This window comes from Prosopis cineraria, unplaced genomic scaffold (genome assembly GCF_029017545.1).
Source record: "Prosopis cineraria cultivar Desert tree isolate PC_DT_omini unplaced genomic scaffold, ASM2901754v1 PC9, whole genome shotgun sequence".
In the NCBI taxonomy this organism is placed as follows: Eukaryota; Viridiplantae; Streptophyta; class Magnoliopsida; order Fabales; family Fabaceae; genus Prosopis; species Prosopis cineraria.
Window position 1 is genome coordinate 30,312,778 of NW_026555340.1, and position 22,142 is coordinate 30,334,919.

At 36.1% G+C, this 22,142-nt stretch overlaps 4 protein-coding genes across 4 annotated transcripts; 1 reads left to right on the top strand and 3 right to left on the bottom strand.

Moving 5' to 3' along the window:
• Positions 1-1,874: 1,874 nt before the first annotated feature.
• On the top strand, positions 1,875-9,472 carry LOC129319757 (uncharacterized). The gene is given in 4 exon segments (XM_054964829.1): positions 1,875-1,922; positions 4,032-4,232; positions 4,234-4,243; positions 4,538-9,472. Coding segments are annotated over 4 exon segments (5,001 nt in total). The 3' UTR covers positions 9,280-9,472.
• Positions 9,473-9,564: 92 nt separating this feature from the next.
• Positions 9,565-10,836, bottom strand: LOC129320526 (uncharacterized). The gene is made up of 3 exons (XM_054966024.1): positions 10,279-10,836; positions 10,049-10,191; positions 9,565-9,902 (listed from the first exon to the last, which is right to left on the bottom strand). The coding sequence occupies exons 1-3, from the start codon at positions 10,808-10,810 to the stop codon at positions 9,747-9,749; spliced, it is 831 nt and encodes a 276-aa protein (XP_054821999.1). The 5' UTR covers positions 10,811-10,836; the 3' UTR covers positions 9,565-9,746.
• Positions 10,837-12,200: 1,364 nt separating this feature from the next.
• On the bottom strand, positions 12,201-13,242 carry LOC129319759 (NAC domain-containing protein 83-like). Its single transcript, XM_054964830.1, has 3 exons — positions 12,934-13,242; positions 12,544-12,815; positions 12,201-12,449 (listed from the first exon to the last, which is right to left on the bottom strand). Exons 1-3 carry the CDS (start codon positions 13,112-13,114, stop codon positions 12,201-12,203), a joined length of 702 nt encoding a protein of 233 aa, XP_054820805.1. The 5' UTR covers positions 13,115-13,242.
• Positions 13,243-17,123: 3,881 nt separating this feature from the next.
• On the bottom strand, positions 17,124-21,349 carry LOC129320762 (probable protein S-acyltransferase 5). Its single transcript, XM_054966346.1, is given in 6 exon segments — positions 17,124-17,763; positions 17,950-18,183; positions 18,537-18,679; positions 18,682-18,826; positions 19,849-20,031; positions 21,129-21,349. Coding segments are annotated over 6 exon segments (1,308 nt in total). The 5' UTR covers positions 21,243-21,349; the 3' UTR covers positions 17,124-17,274.
• Positions 21,350-22,142: the final 793 nt, after the last annotated feature.

Genomic DNA, 22,142 nt, shown 5'->3' on the forward strand with positions numbered 1-22,142 from the left:
TCTCTTTGTGAAACTACCAGGCATGGGTAGCTACCAGCAGACACGGGCAAGACATGATTGAAACACATGTTTTGGGCATTTTTTTTTCCTCAGAATAGATGCCCTACTTCACGAGATGTCGACCAATCCCTTTCATTCCTACATCCCTCGCCTAACTCATGTCACTCTGTCTTTGACCTAGTGATCGTCCATTGTCGCCGACTGCTGTCCTTCCCTCCTTCGCTGTCGAGCTCAAGCAGTGTCTCCTCCATTGCTCTGTCTCTTTAAGCCATCGTTGCTCTGTCACTCTCTATGTCTGCTTTAGTCACTATTTTAGTGTCTTCCTTAGCCATTGTATTGCTCTCTATCTCTCCTCCTCAATCATGACTTAGCAAGGCAATATTCTTGAGCTTGGTTGCTATTCTTTGTTATTATGTGGACAGAGCTGATTGGAGAGCAAATAAAAAAAAGTTTGGTTTCCTCTTTCATCCATTGACTTTAATTCTATCCTCTTTCATGATCCTATTTTAAAAAATGTTTGGTTTTCTTATGTTTAACGCATTTTGTAGTTTTTGTTCCAATTTCCCTCTCTTCTATTTCTTGTCTGCTAGTACATTAGTTGATGGATACTGGATAGTTTTGTAGCTACAATTATGGCAAAGCTTGAATTTAGATAATTTTTATTATTTTTTTAATTTTTATTAGCTCTCTTCAGATTAAAAATATACAAAAAATTATCTAAAATTTTTAATATTTATTAATTCAAGTTGATCATTATTTATTGTCACTTGATAGTACTTAATTATTTAATTATTTATATATTTGTATCTAAATATTTATTATTTAATAATCATACTTATATCTTAAAAATTTTTAAAAATTACCGTATCCATATATCATATCATATTATATTCAATACTCGTACCTATACCGGTGCTTCATAGATAGAAACCAAAACTAAGGAATGGTTCTCCAAATTGGGGAGGGCCTAATTCGGTAAACATCAAAAAAATGTTCCCACGAATTCCGCCACCAATTGTGAATAATCAAAACCTGACAACCTCAGATATTTAGACTAGTGTTTTTTTGGACATAAAAAGTTTGAGACTTTAGAGAGAGAAAGGAGGAGAGACCTTATGCAAGAAAGGGACGAAGGCGGAATGTAGGAATCTTCATTCTTGCGTTGTTTTTCTTCGACATTCAGAACAGCACATTGGGTTCCGTTATTAGTTGCAGACCTCATCAGCCATCACCGACTATCACAGACGATGGCCAAAGCGAGAGAGAGAGGGGGTTTTGGAGGGGTGGGTGTGAGTATGAGAGGCGCTTGGTTTAGAGTGCTGATCATTTTATGAGCAATTTGGATCGCTCAGATTAAAGGGTCAAAATTTAAAATTTTTTTTTATATTTATATAATAAATTCTAAAAATTTTAATAAATCATCTTGTTATGAATCTAGATAATACAGATTTAATATGAATGATTTAATTTAATGTTTAAAATATTTTTATAATTTTTATAAATTAACTATTAGATATATTCAGGACCATCTAGATTTAATAATACTTTTTTAAAAATTTTTATAAATTTTTATTTTAGTAAATATGATGTTAAAAAATAAAAAATAAAGATAATCTTTAAACTGACAATTTAAAAAAAACTAAGATAAAGTTGCAACTTGAAAGTTTCAAATCCAAACCATTCAGAGTATATTTAGATAGTCAATTTATAAAATTTAAAAAAATTAATATTAAATTAAATTATTCAAATTAAATCTGTATTGTCTAGATTAATGATAAGTTAGATTTATTAAATTTTTATAATAAATATAAAATAAAAATAAAATCTTAAAATAATGTTTTAAAACCCGGACCGGACAGCGAACCGAAATATCAATGGGTCACGGGTCTCATGGTTCAACGGTCAGACCGGCGGTTGGACCGGTGACCTAATAATTAAATAAAAAATTATTTATATATATATATATATTATATATATAAGAAAAAAGTTAACAAATACAACACTAGATTCTTGAATGCATCAGAATTTAGGCATAATCATTTAAAAAAATAAAAACTTCTTGCTAAATTTGCAATAAACAACTCTTAGACAATACAAATAGATTCATCTTTATCCATTCAACAATCTGCAATAAACAGCTCAGATAATAAAAAGCAAAGCTCATCTATTAGCATTCATTCTACTCCATTTAGAACCATAGAGATTACATAAATTGGGTAGAGATATAAATGAGGGAGAAAGAAAATCTCACCGGGACTGAGAGAGAGAGAGAGCAATGAGAGCAATCAAAGAAGATGAAGAATCATGAAGGGGTCGAGCTCGACGCCATCTGACTGTTTCAACAACTGGATGCCTATACTAGAATAAATCAAGAACACGAAGTCACAAACCAAAATGAAGAAAGTGAGTGAAGATGAAGAACAAAGAAGCATTTGAAGTTTGAGAGAGTTTGAGATGGCTAAAGTTAAATGGTGAAGACAACAAAGGGGTGAACATAGAACCCAAATGGTTGAGAAGGCGAGTCCAAGATGGCTGAACGGTGAAGACAGAGCCTAGAAGGCTGAGTGGCTGAGGGAGATGACACCATAGACAAAAACCCAGATGGTGAGATTTGAGAGTTGAGAAGTGTGAGAGAATGAGTGCGTGCATTTGCTAGACGGAGAGAGAAGTGAGACTAAAAAGAAGAAGAATGGGTCTTATAGGTGTTGATCTGCTAGACAGAGTGAGGAGAAGGGTTTTTTATTTTTAAAAATATCAATTTTGTCATTTTTTGCGACCCGCTGTTGACCTGTAAAACCCGCTCCGGGTTCCGGGTTTTCCCGGGTCTTTAAAAACCGTCCGGTTTTAGGCGGGCAACCCGGGCCAACTGCTAATCCGGGTTAATTGGTTTGAACCAGCCTGTTTTCTTCAGCGGGCGACGGTCCGACGGTCCGACCGTCCGGTCGTGGTCCGGGTCTTAAAACTTTGCTTAAAATTTGGACCTTTCAAGTTAAAATTCTGAATAGCCTAGATTGCTCGTTTTATGATCACACGATGTGCATGAAAATTGGACTTGTGTGGGAGAAAGGAGGGAGGAAGATGGTGTGAAAGCAGGAAGAAGGTTTGCAGGGACATGAGAGAGGGAAGCAACAAAATTCAACCATGTCAGCGAGGGGCAAAAATCCTTGCCACCTGTTTGCACATCTGATCCCCCAAGATGGACGTTTATTATAAGTTAATAGTGGGGTTGGGAATACTTTAAATTTAATTATTTAAAATTTAAAATATATTAATTTTAAGTGTAGGGTTTAAATAGCCTACGGACTATAATTCAATGTCTCAATTGTATATTAATCCTTTAAACAATCCAAATTATTTAGAGGTGATTTGATGACCACCAAATGTGCTAGCATAGAAGAAATGACTAGGGCAATAGTTAGATCATGATCACTTTATAATATATGATATGAAGATTAAAATAAAAAGAAAAAAAATTAAGTTGCTTGTAACTTTAAAAAAAATAAAAATTTTTTTTGCCAAAAAATATTTTTATAAATTTATATTGTAATTAGATATGGAAAAATAAAACGAAGAACTCTATATTTACCCACTCAAGCGCCAATGAAATTAATAAAAATGATTCATAATTCAAAGACGAGGCTTTTTTAAAAAATAAAGTTTGTTGATTGTTAATTTATTATAAAGTTAATTTTGTTTCTTTTGATTCAAATTCTACTATCAAATGGATGTGTTCTAGCCATTAACTAACATGATATACTTTACTGCCTCTCTCACCATAACAAGTTTACCATAACACAATTTCCTTGTTAAGCCTTTTGAAATAACTTGTATATAGAATCTCATCATGCTTCATGCTATTTATTCTTCATATAATCTTCATATGGTGCTTGGCAAAAATATCAACACTGGAAAAGGGCAGAGCATGAATAATATTACATTTCTGATTCATAAAATGATGAGATCAAATTTCATAGAATAATATTATATAGTGATTGATTCTCTAACATCACTTGCTTGCATTACCATCACAGAACGCAGAAGATAACCATTACAATGAGGGGGTAAATCCAACGCTTGAATTCATCATAACATCAAAGGACATAACAGCCACACGAGCTCCAGCCACATTACTCATTTTGAACAATGAGAAGGGTTTTTCTCCGAAAAACATCGAATCCATTTGTAGTGTCGGACGCTCCACCAAGAAGGGCAACAGAAGAAGTGGTTATATAAGGGGAGAAAGGTACTTTAATTTATTACTCTTGATATTTTCTTAGTAGACCGTGTCTTTTCTTCACGAACTGAGTTTAAGTGCTTTCAATCATTAAAGATGAGGTAAATAATTTAGTAGTATCATGAAGCCTGAATAAATGGCAGTTCATATAATTAACTCATCCACTCATTGTGAGGTTACCAGAGGGCGAGGGAATGTATTTTCATAGATAATTTTAACTTGTGTGCAACTATCTAAGCATGTTACTATTTTACAAGCAGCATATGAAGTAACGCTGATAAAAGGTCTTTGGTTAAATTGCAGGGATTGGTTTCAAGAGTGTGTTCTTGATTACTACTACACCTTACATTTTCAGCAACGGATATCAGATACGTTTCAATGAGGAGCCTTGTCAGCATTGCGGTCTTGGATATATAGTTCCAGAATGGGTTGAGGAGAACCCAACACTTGAAGAGATAGAGCAGATATGTGGTGGGGATGATTCTCGTCCAACCACAATCATTATATTTCCTTTGAAGCCAGACAAAGTTGGACCGGTGAAACAACAGCTCTCCAACATTCATCCAGAGGTTCTTCTATTTCTTTCAAAAATCAAACGGCTTTCAGTGAGGGAAGATAACGAGGATCCCAGGCTTAATACTGTAACTGCCATAGCCATTTCAAGTGAGATTAATTTCATGACAAGGAAAAACATGAATGCCAAGTCCTATACTCTTTGTTTATCTTCTGAGGAAAATGGGGATTCTGAAAAAGAATGTATGTACCACATGTGGAGGCAAAGATTTCCTGTAAGGCCAGAAAATCGAGTGGAAAGGAGAATGGATGTGGAGGAGTGGGTTGTCACATTAGCCTTTCCAAATCAGGAGAGGCTTCACAGGGGAAGGAGTTCACCTGGGATCTACGCATTTCTTCCTACAGAGATGGTCACAAATTTCCCTTTCATAATTCAAGCAGATTTTGTGTTGGCTTCATCAAGAGAGACAATTCTCTTGGATGATAAGTGGAACCAAGGTATACTCAACTGTATTCCTTCGGCTTTTATGGATGCATTCAAATCACTTGTTATCTCACCAGATCCTCCAATATCCAGTTTGATCCGGTTCTTTCAATTCCTACCACTTAATATATCTTCCTATCAGGAGTTAAATGACATAAGGGATGAAATCAAAGCAAAGGTGGTTGAAGAAAGCATTGTTCCTAGTGAGACATACTCGAAACAGAAGCACTTTTATAAGCCTCGTGAAGTTGGCAGACTATTGCCTGCTTTTTGGGATGTTTTAACAAAGGCCAAAGAGCAAGGAGTACACTTGGGTAACCTATCATCCCATGGAAGTTATATCCTACATTCTTCATTCGATCAGGTTCAGTTTGATCACATACTAGACTTCTTGGGTGTACAACTAGTCAGTCATGAATGGTATGCAAAGTGTATTCAGAGTTCTAATCTCGTGTTGGGAGTATCAGAAGATGCCTACTTGCAGCTTTTATTGTTTATTGCCGAGAATTGGGGGTCCAGAATCTGGTCCTCCAATATGAAGTTTACTCCTCTAATCAAATGTGTTCGTTCGGATGGAAATCTGTCCTGTTTCGATCTTGATAAATGTGAGAGGAGCCAAGGTTCTGTGAAGATTCTTTTAGCTGATCCGAACCAATCCTGCCCTATCTCGTGGCTGATTTCATGGAACAGGGAATTCTCTTGTGCAGGCAATCATTATTTTATGCCAGAAACCACACAGGAGGCAATACAGAAATTTCCCCGGAAACAGACCTTGTTGGGATGGCTGGGAAAAGAAATTAATTTTTCTACTGTAGGTGCATATGATTATGCAAATCTCATATGCCATTCTATTGGCAATAAATGCAATCATGCTCTTGCTTATTCACATTTCTTATATCACTCATTCTTAAGGCAATATTTGTCAAGGTGGCAGGTTGATGATCTATGCAAATCTATGCCACTAGTAGACAATTATGGTCGCGTGTCCACGTGCAGAGAAGGGGTTCTCGTGCCGGCTAAGGAGAGCAAATGGGCAGATTTGATCGTTTCTAATCCATGGAGGGATGAAGGCTATGTTGAGTTGAAAGAAGACTATTTGTACTCATACAGATTTGCAGGCCAATATACCTACCAGGGGAGACTTATAGACTTCCTTAAAACTCATGTTGGAGCTTGTGATATACCTCACATATCTCCTCCGAATGCTAGTTTTTCTGCTGTGAATAATCCTTTGACGAAGGAAAATGCTTTCTTGGTTTTGGATTGGATCCAAAATTTGAAGTACAGAGGGATTCTACCAGAGAGGTTCCTGAAATCCGTAAGGGAAGGTAGTTGGCTGAAAGTTACAATCAATGGGTATAGGCCACCTTCCAAGTCATTCTTAGTCGACTCAACATTGAGAAACCTGCTGCAAAATAGATCTGTTCTTGTTGACATTCCAGTGGTTGATCAGATATTTTATGGGAAAAAACTAGATGAGTACGAGGACGAGTTGAAAACAATTGGAGTGATGTTCAGTTATAAGGAGGCATGTGCATTTATTGGGAAAGAACTCATGTCTCGGGCAGCTTCTTTCACTTTGAGTAGAGTGCAAGTTTTGTCTATGCTTCAGTTCATCAGATATCTAAGGCAAAATCATTTCCCCTCGGGTGAGTTTGTGAGCAGCATAAAAAATGGAAGGTGGCTCAAGACATGTTACGATTACAGGTCTCCTGATAGAGCTATCTTGTATGATTCTGAGTGGGAAATTGCATCTCAAATCAGCAATCTCCCATTCATTGACGACTCTTACTATGGTAATGAAATATATAATTTCAAGGAGGAACTTCAATTGCTGGGTGTGATGGTTGGCTTTTGTGGAAGATACCAACTTGTTATTGACCACTTAAAATCATCCTATAATTTGATCAATTTCACGGCCGAGGCTATTATATTGATACTAGAATGCATGCATTTCTCAAATGTCTCTGGCAAGCTTGTCAGTGCGCTTCAAGGATCAAATTGCTTGATGACGAGTAAAGGGTTCAAAGCTCCGCGTGGTTGTTACTTATCTGATCCTGTATGGGGTTGTATTCTTGAGGTATTCAATATTTCCCCTGTGATTGATCATAATTTCTATGGGAACAAGATTATGACTTACAAGGATGAGCTGAAGAGAACGGGAGTGGTGGTTGATTTTGAGGATGCAATCGAAGCATTTGGTGCAGTTTTCAAGCTAAAGGCATCTCAAGCTTCCCTTACCAAGCAGCATGTGGAGTCATTTCTCTTCTGCTACAGACACCTGAAGGAAGCTCAATATGCATTTCCTTCAAGTTTTTTGGCAATTTTAAGAACTGTCGAGTGGTTGCGGACTCGCCTTGGTGCTCATAAGCCTCCCAAAGATTGCATTTTGTTTGGTCCAGCATGGGAATCTCTCTCTGCAATTACTCGTCTCCCTTTCATTGATGATAGCGATAATTTTTATGGCAAGGGCATCTCTGAGTATAAGGAAGAATTGAAAAGCATGGGAGTTGCTATTGAAGTGAAAGATGGACTGAAGCTAATCTCTGCTGGTCTAAGGTTTCCTTCTGATCCTTCCTCCATAACTCCTGAAAATGTGTTTTCTTTGCTGGAATGTATTCGCTTAATGCAAGAGCGTCCTCAATCCTTTGATGACTTTGGAGAACAGTTGTCAAGAAAATGGTTGAAGACCCAAGTTGGCTATGAAACTCCAAAAAGATGTTTGTTGTTTGATTCTCAGTGGAAATTGGAGCCAATGGATGGACCCTTCATTGATGAGACTTTTTACGGATCAAAAATTACATCTTACAAAAAGGAACTCATTGCAATAGGGGTTATTTCTAGTTGTCACGAAGGGCTCTCAGTAATGGCTGGTTACCTTAGCTACCATTCCAATTTTTCCACCATAGTGCGGATTTACAAGTATTTGAGTAAATATGATTGGATGCCAGAGGAAGAAACTGATAAACGGAAGATGATTTGGATTCCAGATGGAGATCAGAATGGAGAATTTGTCAATCCTGAAGACTGTGTCATCCATGACAAGGATAATCTTTTTAGTTCAAAGTTTTATGTTTTGGAGAGATACTATGAAAAGGATTTGCTTCCTTTTTTCTCCTCAGCTTTGCGCGTGAGAAGCAATCCTCAGGTTGATGACTACATAGAGCTTTGGAAGGAATGGGAGAATTCAGTTGAACAATTTTCACATTATAAATGCTGTAAGTTCTGGAGTTTTATCTTGAAGCACAACACTAAGAAGACAAAGGAAAAGCTTTTTGAGAACTTGAAGAAACTTCCTGTTACATCAGACTCTAGTGGAATACTTTTGTCTAACAAGTCTCATGTTTTTGTTGCTGATAACCTTTATATGAAGAATCTTTTTGAGGATGAGAGAGTATTTGTTTGGTATCCTCAGCCAAGCTTGCCATCGTTGGACAGGTTTGTATTATTGGACATCTACAAGGAAATTGGTGTTTGCCCTATATCTAAATCTGTGCAAAAAGAAGAATCATTCCGACTAGATGGTGTGGAACTCAATGAGGTAGAGCCAAGGATTGTTTTCATTGGAAAGAGTTTGGTCAAGCTTATTCTTGGTTTTCTTGCTTGTTCTAGTCTCAAAATGGAAGAAGAGAAGAGGCATGAAGCTGTTCGAGGTCTTCTTGACCTTAAAGTATATGAGATGACTGGGCCAATCACGGTAAACTATAGTTTGTCACTATCATCAGGGAGGACCATTACTAGGGAGGCGAACAAGATGATGCGTTGGGAAAATTCAGAACTTATCATCCAGAAGCTGGACTTGAAATCTGGAAATGCAAGCATGATCAAATATGCCACTTATTTCTCGGAAATGATCTCTGCAGGCATACTGTGTGAGCATGTTGATCATGTAGGGGCACTCTCTGAGCTGATCAAGTTGGGATTTCTGCTCAAGTTCGATGAGGAAGCAGTTAACTTCTTGATGGAGTCCAAGGATTTGCAAATTTTTTTGGAAGATGAGGAATTCCTCAATGCTGCCTTTCCGTCCAAGCAAGCTTGCTGGGAATAGTTTCTGCCATGTTTGTTCCTTCTTGAGTCTGTAGCAAAGATCACTGTTATTTGAGTTTGATAATTTAAGATTTCTCATGTTTGTCCTTGTATGCGTTTACATGTTCAGATATAATATTAAGTGTTGCAATGTAAGACTTGGATGAGTTACTTTTAAATCAATTCGATGATTGTAAATGTGTTCGAACTTCAAAGTGAATTGTTATAGCTGCAGGTTGAGTCTTTGAAGCGAACAAGAGGAATTGACTTATGTGATTGAACAATATTGTGTAGAGTAAATCGATTTAACATTTGAAAACGTAATATGCATTACATGAGGAGTAAAGACAAGCTACTTATGTTGTATGTATTATTGATACTGGCATGCTCCCTAATAATCCTCCTGATGAGGGGAACTCGGGAACAAAATGAAATATTGAGTATAGGTTGGCTGTCTTCATTCTTTCTAACATCTATACAATGTCACTGTCATTTCATTGCTTTCGCAGCAACAAGACGATTTCTGTCAGCCCCAGTGCATGAGCAACTCGCGTATAATGATTTAACAACGAGTATATTCTTCACATCCCGGAATTTCTTCTTTCTGTTTGTTCTTCTCTTGGTAGTTGATTGTGTTTCAGCGCACTGAACCAAGAAATCAGAAGAGAAATGTGAGGGAAAATATCTTGAAGCATATTGTTATGCATGCAATCATTGTTCCATTTGGGGAGATAGATAGATAGATAGATAGATAGATAAAATTAAAAGGGAAATAAGTTGAAACTGCCCACCTCGTTGAAGATTTTTGAGTTCTGTGATGATGCAGCACTACGTATACTGTCAACACTCGGTGTCTTGACGTGCCCAGAAGCAGGGCTTTGCACGCTCTCAACACTGCTTGATTTCTGGTGAGTGGCCATTTCTTGGCTCTTATCTGCATTTATTTAACACGAGATTTTGTTTGGATCTGCAGAAAAGCGTGTTATGGTAAATTTTATTTGAATTTGCAGAAAACACTCACTCTCGGCCTTGTCATTCTGGGGAGGAAGGCAATAAATTCTAAAGCTCGGGGAACCCGGACAAACGAGTCTGCCAAAATCAAAATCATCAACATCATTGTTTTTCTCATCTGCCAGCTCATGTTCATTCTCTGCTTGTGCTTCTCGAGTATCTTTGTCGTGTTCGGCATCTATCTCTTTTTCATGGGGTGTTTGTTTTGTGGTGTTGTTGCCATTGTGATCGTCTGATTCTGTGGAAGTTTCATATTCTGTGTCTGAGTCAGGTAACGGGACCACTTTGTTGGTGGGTTCAACCTTCGTCGGAGAAGTTATCGGCGGCTTGTACACTGCTTCAGCTTCATCGGAAGAGTTAGAGTTAATATCTTCATCCTCCTTCAGCAGCTTCTTCTTGGAGAGGGTGCTTTCTCTTTGCATGGCGGCTGCCGGTCTCTGTTTGTGTTTCGTAATTTCCTCATAACGACGGAAAAAGAGGGGGCGAGTTTTTTCAGGCATGGCCTCTTCAACAGAATTCATCCTCGAACTGCCACACCCCATTGTAGGAAAAAGAAGAAGAACAAGATGATGATGATGATGAAGAGGTTGGGCGCAGAGTATTATTCTGCTGCAACTCTCAAGGGACTTGAAGATTTGTTGATGAGAATGGGAGCAACATAATGGAGAAATATATAGAGGCGGTGTTGGGCGGGTACAGACTGTGTTTACAGGTAATGGTGGATAATCATAGACAAGGGATTATGATTTCATCTGGATTAATATTAGATTAATTAATTAAGTATACTCAATTTGCCATTTTCGAGAACATAAAGAATTTTTTTTTTTTTTTTTTGGCGCTGGTAACGAATTTCTTCGTTATTGATGGAAGGCGTCAATTTGGTTGGGATATAATGTGGAAATGTGAAATGGCTTTGCCTTGTCCGTATGACCGTACGTAACATCCTACAACGTTTTCGGCGCCAATGAAATGGTAATTAAAGATTGAAGCAACGAATTCTGTTACTTTTTGGTCCACGTCATTTGAAATAGAATCACATAATTACTCTTTCTGTTTTTTGGGCCAAGCGGATTGACACGTCACTAAGATTCACAGACCACAACTTCCATGTAGGCCCATAAGATTAAAGAGGCCTCGATGGCCCATCAAAATTTTTTCATTTGGGCCTGCAAGTGGAAAATATGAATCATTGACACTAGTTACGATCCAAATTAGGAATACGTGTAAATTTTGATATGTTATTTTAGTTAAATTTTATCAGGCTGGTTTCAGAAAATTTCTTCATTAATTCTGCTGACTCTTAAAAACAAAAAACGGCAAGAAGAAGAAGAGAATATCTTAAAAGCCTGCCTATAGAGATCGAATTTCAATTTCGATTAACTTAAACTATTAAACAAATGTCGAAAATCAAAACACAGCCTAGAAAAATTCACGGGATAGCTATACCTATGCGCGCGCGCGCGCGCGCGCGTCTTTATCGCGCAAGCATTAATTTGCTGATAATCTAATATACTGTGTTAAAAACGTAAAAATTTCAATACACTTTAGGTTCCATCTACTACCACCTAATTTAGTTTCATTTTCATGACTTTTTTTCTTTTTTCCCTTTACTGTTTTTCTTTTTCGCCAGAAAAGAGCCAATTTTATTAATTTCTCTTTACTGTTTTGAAAATCGGAAAAATCAAGTCAATGGGGCAACATAAATTGAGTCCACAGGGAAATTATAATGAGGAGGATTTTACAGAAATAGTTTCGTATCAAACAAACGAGAAGAGGAAGATCATGTTATTATAAATGAACCTCATCAGATCCAAATGGCTCCTCATTGTGTCGATAAGGAAGAAATTAGAGTGGGCGGAAAAATTTAAGTTCAGGCATTTGATCCTTACACCGACACATGTATAAATTAATTGAAGGGGTTCAATCTTATAATTAATGTTCAAAAGTCAAGATTATAGTACTACAGGCACTTGTTTCTTCATGATCTGCTACGCGTGAAACCACCTCTGTGATGTCGCTTGAACTGGAACAAGACGATGACGGGTCAGAATAATGGAGTTCCCTCGTAAAATAAAACAATCTTCTTTCCCCCACCTCACTACCTTCGCTTCTCGTCTTCATGCTTATCCGACACAGAACCCAATCTCCCACCTCGCTCCCATGATTCTGCAAATACTTGCTCTTTAGTTCTTTGCCAACATATTGCTGACATTGCATTATAGTTGATTAACCCTAAAGGATCAGAATTTACATACCAAGTGTGTTGAGTTGTGACCACTGGTTTCTGCAATGACAAGCGATATTCGTGCATCACCCAGTTAGTTCTGAAGCCGTTTGGAGTCTTCCCTTCGTAAAAAACTAAGGTTTTTCTTACCCCAGAAAAACTGCAATTATTATTTTTATTATTATTGGTTGGGGATGATATTTTCTTCTCTGAACCGGTTGCCTTCCAATGCCCAGGCTTGGTGTTTCGGTTCATGCGATTACCATTTCTGTATTTCGCTTCTTTGTAACTGAAGAAGTACCTCTCTTGCTCTTCACAGTTACCTACATTTATACATGAACCAAATTATTAATGCAGATGCAGTAGAAGCATAAATACATACATACATTATGTATGATTATATTCCTCTTGAATAAGTAAAGGTCTTTATGGTTGAGTCACCTGGCAAATCCCAAGGATCGTAGTTGCAGACATTGATTTCAGGAATGATTGATGTAGGCAGTGGACATGAAAGAACCTTGCATTTCAAGTACTGAAACACGAGCTCTTCATCTGTTGGCTGGAACCTAAATCCAGGAGGCAATCTGCAAACTCCATTCTTCACAAAGTTCATCCTTTCCATTCTCTTCGACTATTCAATTTACCTCTCACAGTTCTCTTCAGACTTAAATTCCTCGGGCTCTTGTTCGCCCCAAAAACAAAAGGCAAAAAAATTAAAAAAAACTGGAGAATGACTGACTCACAATGAGGTTGAAGCTAATGGTTGAAGGAGACCAGACCAATATATATACATATAAAGTGGGGGCAGGGCTGTACTTAACAGACTAAGTTTGAAATTATTTTAAACAAGGATGTAATCAATAGTCTAACATCTTTTACCTTGCCTATTGTTTGTTATGTCTCAGCTTTTTATGTCATCATAAAGTGATCATTCAAAACGTGAAGCTTATTTATTTATTTTATTTGAAATATCTCCTGAGATTCTATTGGCCCCTCAATCTTGAGCTCACGAGTATTGAAATTTCATTGGGACGTGCGTTTAATTACTATTTTAAAATTGAGGGCCTTGTACACTAACAATTTCCCAATTTGATGTTCATTGCTGTTCCTTCATCTAATATTGGGTACGTTACTGATTAATTTCAACTTCTGGGGTTGTTGAATGATTGAAATTTCCTGTCTGAAATTTAAATGATCATTTTCCTTCCCCCCCCCCCTCTTAATAAGTTATATCCTTTATGATGATGGATGTCATATGTGATGTCATGCTTTCCTAATCTATATCTCTGATCTTGTTGGAAAATTACATTCACCTCATGATTGGTCTATTTTACCCCTCTATTGCTTTCTCAGGTCTCAGCTTTTAGAAATATCCCGATCCACTGGACTGTGATGTAACACATATCTCTTTGATATGATAAACCAACAAGGGTACACTAAACTAAAATCAGAGAAGCTGCTGTTGACGAAGCACGTGGAGGAAAAAGCAGTGGTTTTTCCTTGATTCATAGTTGAAGCGGTATTTCATCTGACTTGCGAGATATCCTTGAATTATCTGGCTTTTGATTATTATTATTATTATTATTATCAGGCCATGCTTTAAAGATTTCTGTGCTATTCTTGTGGGAGAAATAATGTTAGTTAAGTAGAATGAAAGGGTAGATTTCAGTGCAAAATCCTCTGTTGAGTGACAAGGATGGAATATGTTCCTTGAAAATAGTGTTGGATGACATGGCCTGAGAGAAAGTGCTCATGCGCCTGATTTTATAATTGGGAAAAATAGAGCAGATTAAGCATTTTGGCGAGACATAAGAGATTCCCAGAATAACTTCCCCTGAAATGCACGCATTAATTTGATGAACGGAAACTGAAGAGTGCGAAAACGATCCATGTACATTGAGGAATGGGTTTGCTTAACGTTCATGAAATGCGAATTTTTTGGTTGAAGGTGTAATAAGTCAGCTTTGCCAGGCTGTGCATTGTCTATTGGATGACAGAGAAAAAGTTAGTTGCTATCAATTATCATGTATATTTCAGATGAAAAGCATGATAAAACTGACTTTTCATTTCATTCATGAACTCTCCTTGAAATTCACATCATATGCATAGCATCACTTGTAACTGAGCAAATGGAGATTTCTATCTGCTTAACATTATATCTATTATCTAAGCATTTGATCCTGATACTGACTCTACTCTTAGGCAACCTTAATTAGAACAACTCAACAGTTAATTTTGTTTTCACAGTAAAAGGTTTTCTTAATCCATTGTAAGTATTCTGTGGGGAAGCTTATGGGAAGGATATGTTACTTTTAATTTCAGTATTTGGTCCTTAGTGGATGGATGAATCATACAGCAGCACTTTATGTCAACAGCTATTGTTTTCAAAGAAGAAAAAAAGTTCTTTTTTCTTCTCCACTGTTTATTAGGCCGAGTTTCTTATTCTTTAAATTGTTTATGATTTAGCATTGGAAGAAATGGATTTGAGGGGAAAAAAAGAATAGAAAAGTTCAAAAGTGGAAGCAGAAAGGAGTGGTACTTTCCTTGCCTGAGAAGGTGTTTTTGTGTATTAGGTGAGAAAGAGTCAAATTGATTGGGAACAAAATTCAAAGGAGAAAGAAAATGATAAGAAGAGAATGGTGGATTTTGAATTGAATGTCTTTGCTTAAGATAGCAGCAATGAGAGAACATGGGGGGTCTCATCTCTGCTTCATGCTTTTGCTTTTATAGACATAATAATAATACTAATAACAATAATTTATCAAGGCTTCATAAATACATGCATCACAAAGTGGGGTGTAGTGAGTGTGCTTTGTTTACCAACGCTAACACCTCCAAAAGAAACAAAAGCAACTTACTCTTAGCTCATAAGAAACTCCCCCCCCCCCCCAACCACATTTTCATTGAGTTCTTCTATGGACAGTTTTCACTCTCCATTACCAATTATCAAAAGTGATTGGGATCAAGTAAAATAAATTCAATTCCTGAAGCAATATCAAAGGTTACCTTGTAAATTAAAAATTTATATGCTGAAAGAATTGCTCCCATTTATGCCTGATAATATTTAAATATAAATTAATTACTGGCACCAGATAGGAAGATACCATATAGTCATTATTAAAAAAAATATATGATATTAGACTCTCTTATAAATCATTTACTGGAAGGGTAGAATTTTTAACCGTGCAATTGATTTTACGTCTTCTAAATTTTTTGGATAATTTCTTTGTATTGATTAAATAAGAATGTATGCTATTTTATTTTTAACATAAAAAATACGATTTACTTGTATTCAAACCTAAATGAGAATTTGCGATATGAATGTTAAAACATAATAAAAACTACCTTGAAAAAATAAAATAAATCAAAACATTCTTGTAAACAGTATTTGATGTTGATTACATTGTTATGATATAATATTTACCTGATAATTTTGAAATTGAATATCAACCACTGTCAAATCCATCGTTCAAAAATGTGTTAATTTTTGGCAATCTCATTTCATCTATCCAATTAAAATTAAAACTATTGTTAATAACGGGATAGGCAAACGGATTCGAAGTTGGGACATCTGCGAAATCAGGCTGCTGCAGTGTTGAATTGTAATAGGTGGGCCTTAATTGACTATGGTATTATTTTAGCTCATTAATTTGTGAAATTATGTTAGTTAACATGTTTGTCAGGTTTAGTGCCCACTATATCTCAAATAGGGTTATTCTCAATAAAAAAAATATTTCATTATCAATCTAAGGCTTAACATTACTTAAGCATATTGCATGCCAAGTCATGTTTGTATTTTACTCTTAAACACGATAATCCAATGGAGTAAGTGAAAATTATTTTATTTTCAAGTATTTGCTCAACAAATTAATTGTAAAATGGAGAAATTAAATGAGATCAATAAGAAGAAAAACTCATCCAAGCTAAAGGTATGTTTGCTTTGGTTTGGAGAAAAGGAGAGCGAGGGAGGGATTTTGTTCTCATCCCCTTATTTGGGTTGTAAAAATGAAAGGGATGAAAGGAAATTTTTTTTAAAATTGCCCCTCTTCTCCAAGCCCTTCCCTCTAAAAATGGAGAGATCAAGAGGGGAGGAATATAATTTTGTCATATTAAAACTATTATACCTCCACTATGATTTGATAATCCAAAAATGCCCTTTCTCTTTGCTCCTCTTACTTTGCACTGCCATTATTACTCCTTCTATTTAGATCATCAATTGCATTGGAGGTTAGATTTTTTTGTTAAGACTCCCTCCTTTCATTTTATTTTTACTATTTTTCTATTATATGTTAATGAACTTATTGCTTGTTCATATTTTTGTTTTATAAACCATGAATAAATTATTATTGAATGTATTATTGACAATATATGTATATATATGAACTATGGATACTTATATACTTATAATTATATATTAAAAACATTAATAACTATATTTTATAAGGGAAAAACTATTTTATTAAGATAAGGGTAAAATTATTTATACATGCGCGCGCATATATATATATATATATTTATTTATTTATTTATTTATTTTCCCTTTCTTCTTTTCACCCATCAAATAAGGTATCATCCCTCCTTTCTCCTCCCCTCAAACTAAACAAGTAGATAAAACCATCATTGAAACTCAATTAAACATTAAACAAAATTTTTATAAATATATAAGGAAGAACCAGTTGATTGATTGGTAGATTGCATTTAGCTTGCAAGTAGACTATAAACTCGTTCCTCTTTTATTTATTTTAAAAAAAAAAATACATACATTTGTAAATTGCCTTGATTCTATGAAGCTGCTTTTGTTGATTCGCCGGCTTGAGGCAGTCCGTCAAGAACTTGAGGAGCAATGTCCTCCATTCTGCTTCTTCCTTCCCAATGAGAACGTATTAGATATGAAGCATCATGCCCCTCCACACCTTGTCTGGGAATAGGTATGCTCAAATCCAGGGCCACGTCAGCCAATCCATTATCCTTGCTAAGTTCCTCATCGTCGTCAAGTCCACCTTTATATTCATTTTCTTCTTCATCGCTCTCACTGTAGGCTTCCCTTCTCCCTAATTCCAAGTCACCCATCGTTTTTCTCATTACGGGACTCACGGGCCCATTACCACCTCTTGACTTAGGTGATGTATCCTTTGGAACCTTGGACCTGAAATTGTTCTTTGACGGAGGAATACTAGAGCAGAATATTTCTTTCAAGTTCTCGACTATTCCTTTGTTAAATGGGTTGACGTGCTGACTATCATAACGGTATCTAAAATTTTCATATGTGGACTGCACATAAAAACAGAATGAATAGTTACTAACATTTTGTATCACCAAAAAAAAAAAAAAAGTGTTGCTAACATTTTGAATCAGGACTGAATGCTAGCTAACATAGGCAAGATAAAAGACAACCAGGAATGGGGCAAGGTCAGATATCAAGGTTTTGAGCGACCATGAGTCGAAAGGCATTCAAACCTGGTTTGTGCTGGTGAGATACGAATGGAAAGCAGTAAGGCCACCGACAAACCAGACACAGATGAACGAGTAGATTATAAGTGCTATAGAAGCAGGAGTTTTGATCATTGCTTTCCAGATTGAAATCTCTTCAGAGTCCATGATCCTCCTGATGTAGACCCAGCAAAAGCCATGTATATATAAGCAAAGCAAAGTTGCAGACGAGACAAACATGAAGTAGAACCTGTAATTTCGCTGCAGCCATGTACATAGAAGCATTTATGCAAAAAGAAAACATCAACCTAGCAATTTCATGACCATATAAGCTATTAAAATAACTGCTAATTAATTATACATGTTATCGAGCCTGTGCCATTGTGAGAGCAGAAATACGAATGTACATGAAATATTTTTGGCTAAAGTTGTTTGTCCCAATGGGGAAAAGAAGCACGTTTTATCTAAATTAGAATAGTGAGACAGAAGACTGGTGAATAAATTATGTGTATAATTTACCTTCTAAATTAGAATAGAACCATATAAAGAGTCCAGACAAAGTTCATTAAATACTTATACTATCACTTTAAAGCTGGGGAAAGAATGAACATTACCAACCCAATGCACTGACCCACCCAAGGGCAGTGATGATCAAATCGCTCTACACAGTTATCACAGACCGAACAATGAGAACAGCGGGGAGGCCTATATAGCAGGCAGGTATCGCAATATTTGACCTTCACAGTTATACAATTATATCCTTTGTCCGTGGCAAACTCAGCCGGGGATTTTGTCCATTGTTGATTCTAGAACTCCCATCATCATCGCCTAGCTCTGGAGGATGAGCATTACGGGGTACTATGCCAGGATCTCTTCCTGAGGTCAGCAGAAGGACGATCAGAACCTGGGGATATATACATTTTAAGATTTGAGAGTACAGAGATAAATGAAAAACAGTGCAGTAACAGATCTGGAGAAATGTAATGAAAAAGCCAAAAAAAAAAAAATGGTGATTTATGGTTAAGTCTTAAATTTATACTGGAAAGCACCATTTTTTTGTGATTTAAGTAAAAATAACAAAAGACTACTCCCTCTGTTAAAAAATATAAGACATTTTTAACTAAATCTTACCTTTCAGTAAAGTAATTACCTACTTTTAAACTAACCCTATATTTTCATATTTACTCATATTAAACACCCTACAATAAATATAAAGTTATTATCAATGGGAGTACTTTTAGAAAAAAGACAATGATTATACTTCGAAAGATTAAAAATGCCTTATATTTTTTAACATTCCACTCCTCAAAAAATATCTTATATTTTTGAACGGAGGGTACATCTCAAAACTTGTAATGAACTAAAATTTATGAATCATGATAGTTTGTACAACCATGACTAGTTCCGCTGTGACAAGCAAGGGTTTATATTTTGTTCTGTGGTTTCTCAAAAGAGCCGTAAAAAGATATTATACTTTCTCAAACTATTAAATCAACCAATACATTTTAAAGTGCCAATTGTTGATTTTTCCGACAGCAAAAAAAGTTCACAACTATCACTAGGAATAAGCAACCGTAAAGAGAATGACTGTATATAAAAAGACGGCTAACCGAGGTAGTCTCACCACCCGAGCAAAAAGTTATGATGAAATATAAGAACAGTGGAAATTATTCCAGTGAAAAAGCAGGCGATTCTAACTCTGTGCTCACTAAGATAGCATCGGTCATTTGAGTATAAAAGAAACCATAATGAACCCAGCAAGTTTGAGGGGTGAAAACTGAGAAGGCCACAGAAGGTGCCATCATCAGAACATAATATCAGGATCAGCAGATCAGACCAATTACCAGGGAGATTAAAACAACTTATGGTGTTCTTAATACGTGAATCAGGAACTCAGGAAAGGTCTTAGAGGAAAACATAACTTACAAACACGGTGAGGACAATAACTATGACCATTATTGACCATCCTGAGTGATGAGGAAAATCGTCTAACAGTTTTCTGGCTACAAAAGCACAGAAAGTAGCAACAGGGGCAACAATAAGGAATATCGTTAAAAATATAGATTTTGCATCAGGTCCAAATATTAGCCTCCCCTGAAGAAAAAATACCTGTAAAATAGAACGACAATGAGTTCGAGAACAAAAAGATACACATAATAAAACTTGATCTTTGATTTTTTTAAAAAAATAACGCTTTTATTGTTATGTTCCTTGAAATGTAGATTATCAACACTGAGCAACAGAGAAGCTTGACAAATATTTACTGTCCTGTCCACCACCCTTCTGTTTCCTTATGGCGACAGATCTTACATAAATGATTTTTTTATAACAAAGAAGTAAAATGTGGAACATGGATTTGAGCCATATCAATATATTGATACACCCTGTGCAGCACTCAAACTTATAATTTCATCCTTACCATCAGTATAAAATGAACATAGTCGTTATCCTGCTGATTTCAAAGTGTTGAAGTAAAATCTTGAATAATTCATGCCATCCTCTTTAGTTTAGATTATCATTTATCATTAAAATTATAAATGTGTATATTGTCTCACATCCTTCTTTTAGACCAATATCAATATTCTCCCTTTCTCTCATTCTATCCCTCAGACAATCCAGAATTGTTCAGGAAGTCAATATGTTATCTTAGAACGACCATTAAGAATTTGCATTTGTATATATCAGAGGAGGATGTCAGCAATAATCTCGCTTACAAAGAAGCATAAGCTGCTTTGCCCTTAATCGTTAGCTAATTTAAACGTCAGTTATTTTCACAGGCCGCACAATTGACAACATAATATCGTGCGACTATCAAAGCATCAAAGTTTTCAGAGATGAACAACTAACGTAAACTCAGGGAAACATATCCCTGCTGCTTCAAGGGGAAATTTTCTGTCTAAGGATAACCCAGATATGGGGGGACCTACATGAGCATGAAGTGAGCATCTGTAATAAGCCCCCAAAATAAGGACTGCCATCCCGGGGGTGCCGAAGAAAAAGAAGCAATAATTTAAAAAAAAAAAAATAAAAAAACGGAGCTCCACCACCTACAGAAGATAAAAGAAATAATCCAGACGACGCAACCGTATTCGAATCGTAACTGAGGTGGCAAAAACCGTAGCTTGATTACTAAAAAGTGACCGGCAGATAGAGAAGGAGCAGGGAAGGAAGAAAATTTATTGAGTTTGAAGAAGCATGCAACTCACGTTACTACCCTTCCAGGCGCGGTAAGTTCTAATCATTGATGAGCCACCACTGAATCCGGCGGCGGAAGAGTCCGAAAACACCGGCAGAGGTGGTGGAGGCTGCACTGCTTGCATTATTGTGGGCGAAAACTACAACGAAAACGGAAATCAGAAAACAGAAACACGGCGCACTGGGAATTAAATGGAAGGTCAAAGGAGGGAAGGCGGCTTTTTTTTTTTACTGGAAAATAAATGTAGAAGAATAATTACATAAATCAATATATAAAAGTCACATTTTTTTTTTCAAAAAAAAAGAAGTTTGACTTTGATATCTCGGACTTTTGACGCGGCTTCACCGGAACCGGAAAGTGACACCGGATGGCCGGTCAATGTTCAGAAACTTAAATAAAAAAGGTTAATGGCATGTAATGATTATAATTACCTGACGCCGACGCAAAGACAAACACAGAAGATTAAAAGTAATGGCTCAATGACTGGTTCAATCAGGCAATTCAAATGTCCACTTGCCATTCCGCCGGAGATTTCCGACTTGACTTTTGGGCATCGTTTTATCCTTGGAAAACAATCACTTGACATCCGCAAATTACCAGTCCTCCTGCTAAATATTACGAAAATTATAAGTTTGAGAAGCCTATAAAAATCTTTAGGGTAAAAGGGTAAAGCCAGAACTAATATTTTAAAGTAAAAAAAATATATAAAAATGATCAAATTATAAACTTTAATGTAACACTGTTAACTTTAATTATTAAATACTAATTATACATGTCACGTATTAGCCTTTACTGACATAAACTAATACAGGAGTAAAAATACTTACGAAGTCATTGATCAGGAGTAAAAATACACAAATATTATCATAGTTAGTGCAAATGATCAATCTATTAAATCCCTTAAATGTTAATCGTTTAGCTGATATCTAAGCAAAATTTGACTATTTTTTTACTGATGTAGATCAAAAATATTCTTAAATAAATTTTTACAAATGTCAATTGATTATTATATAAGTATCCGTGC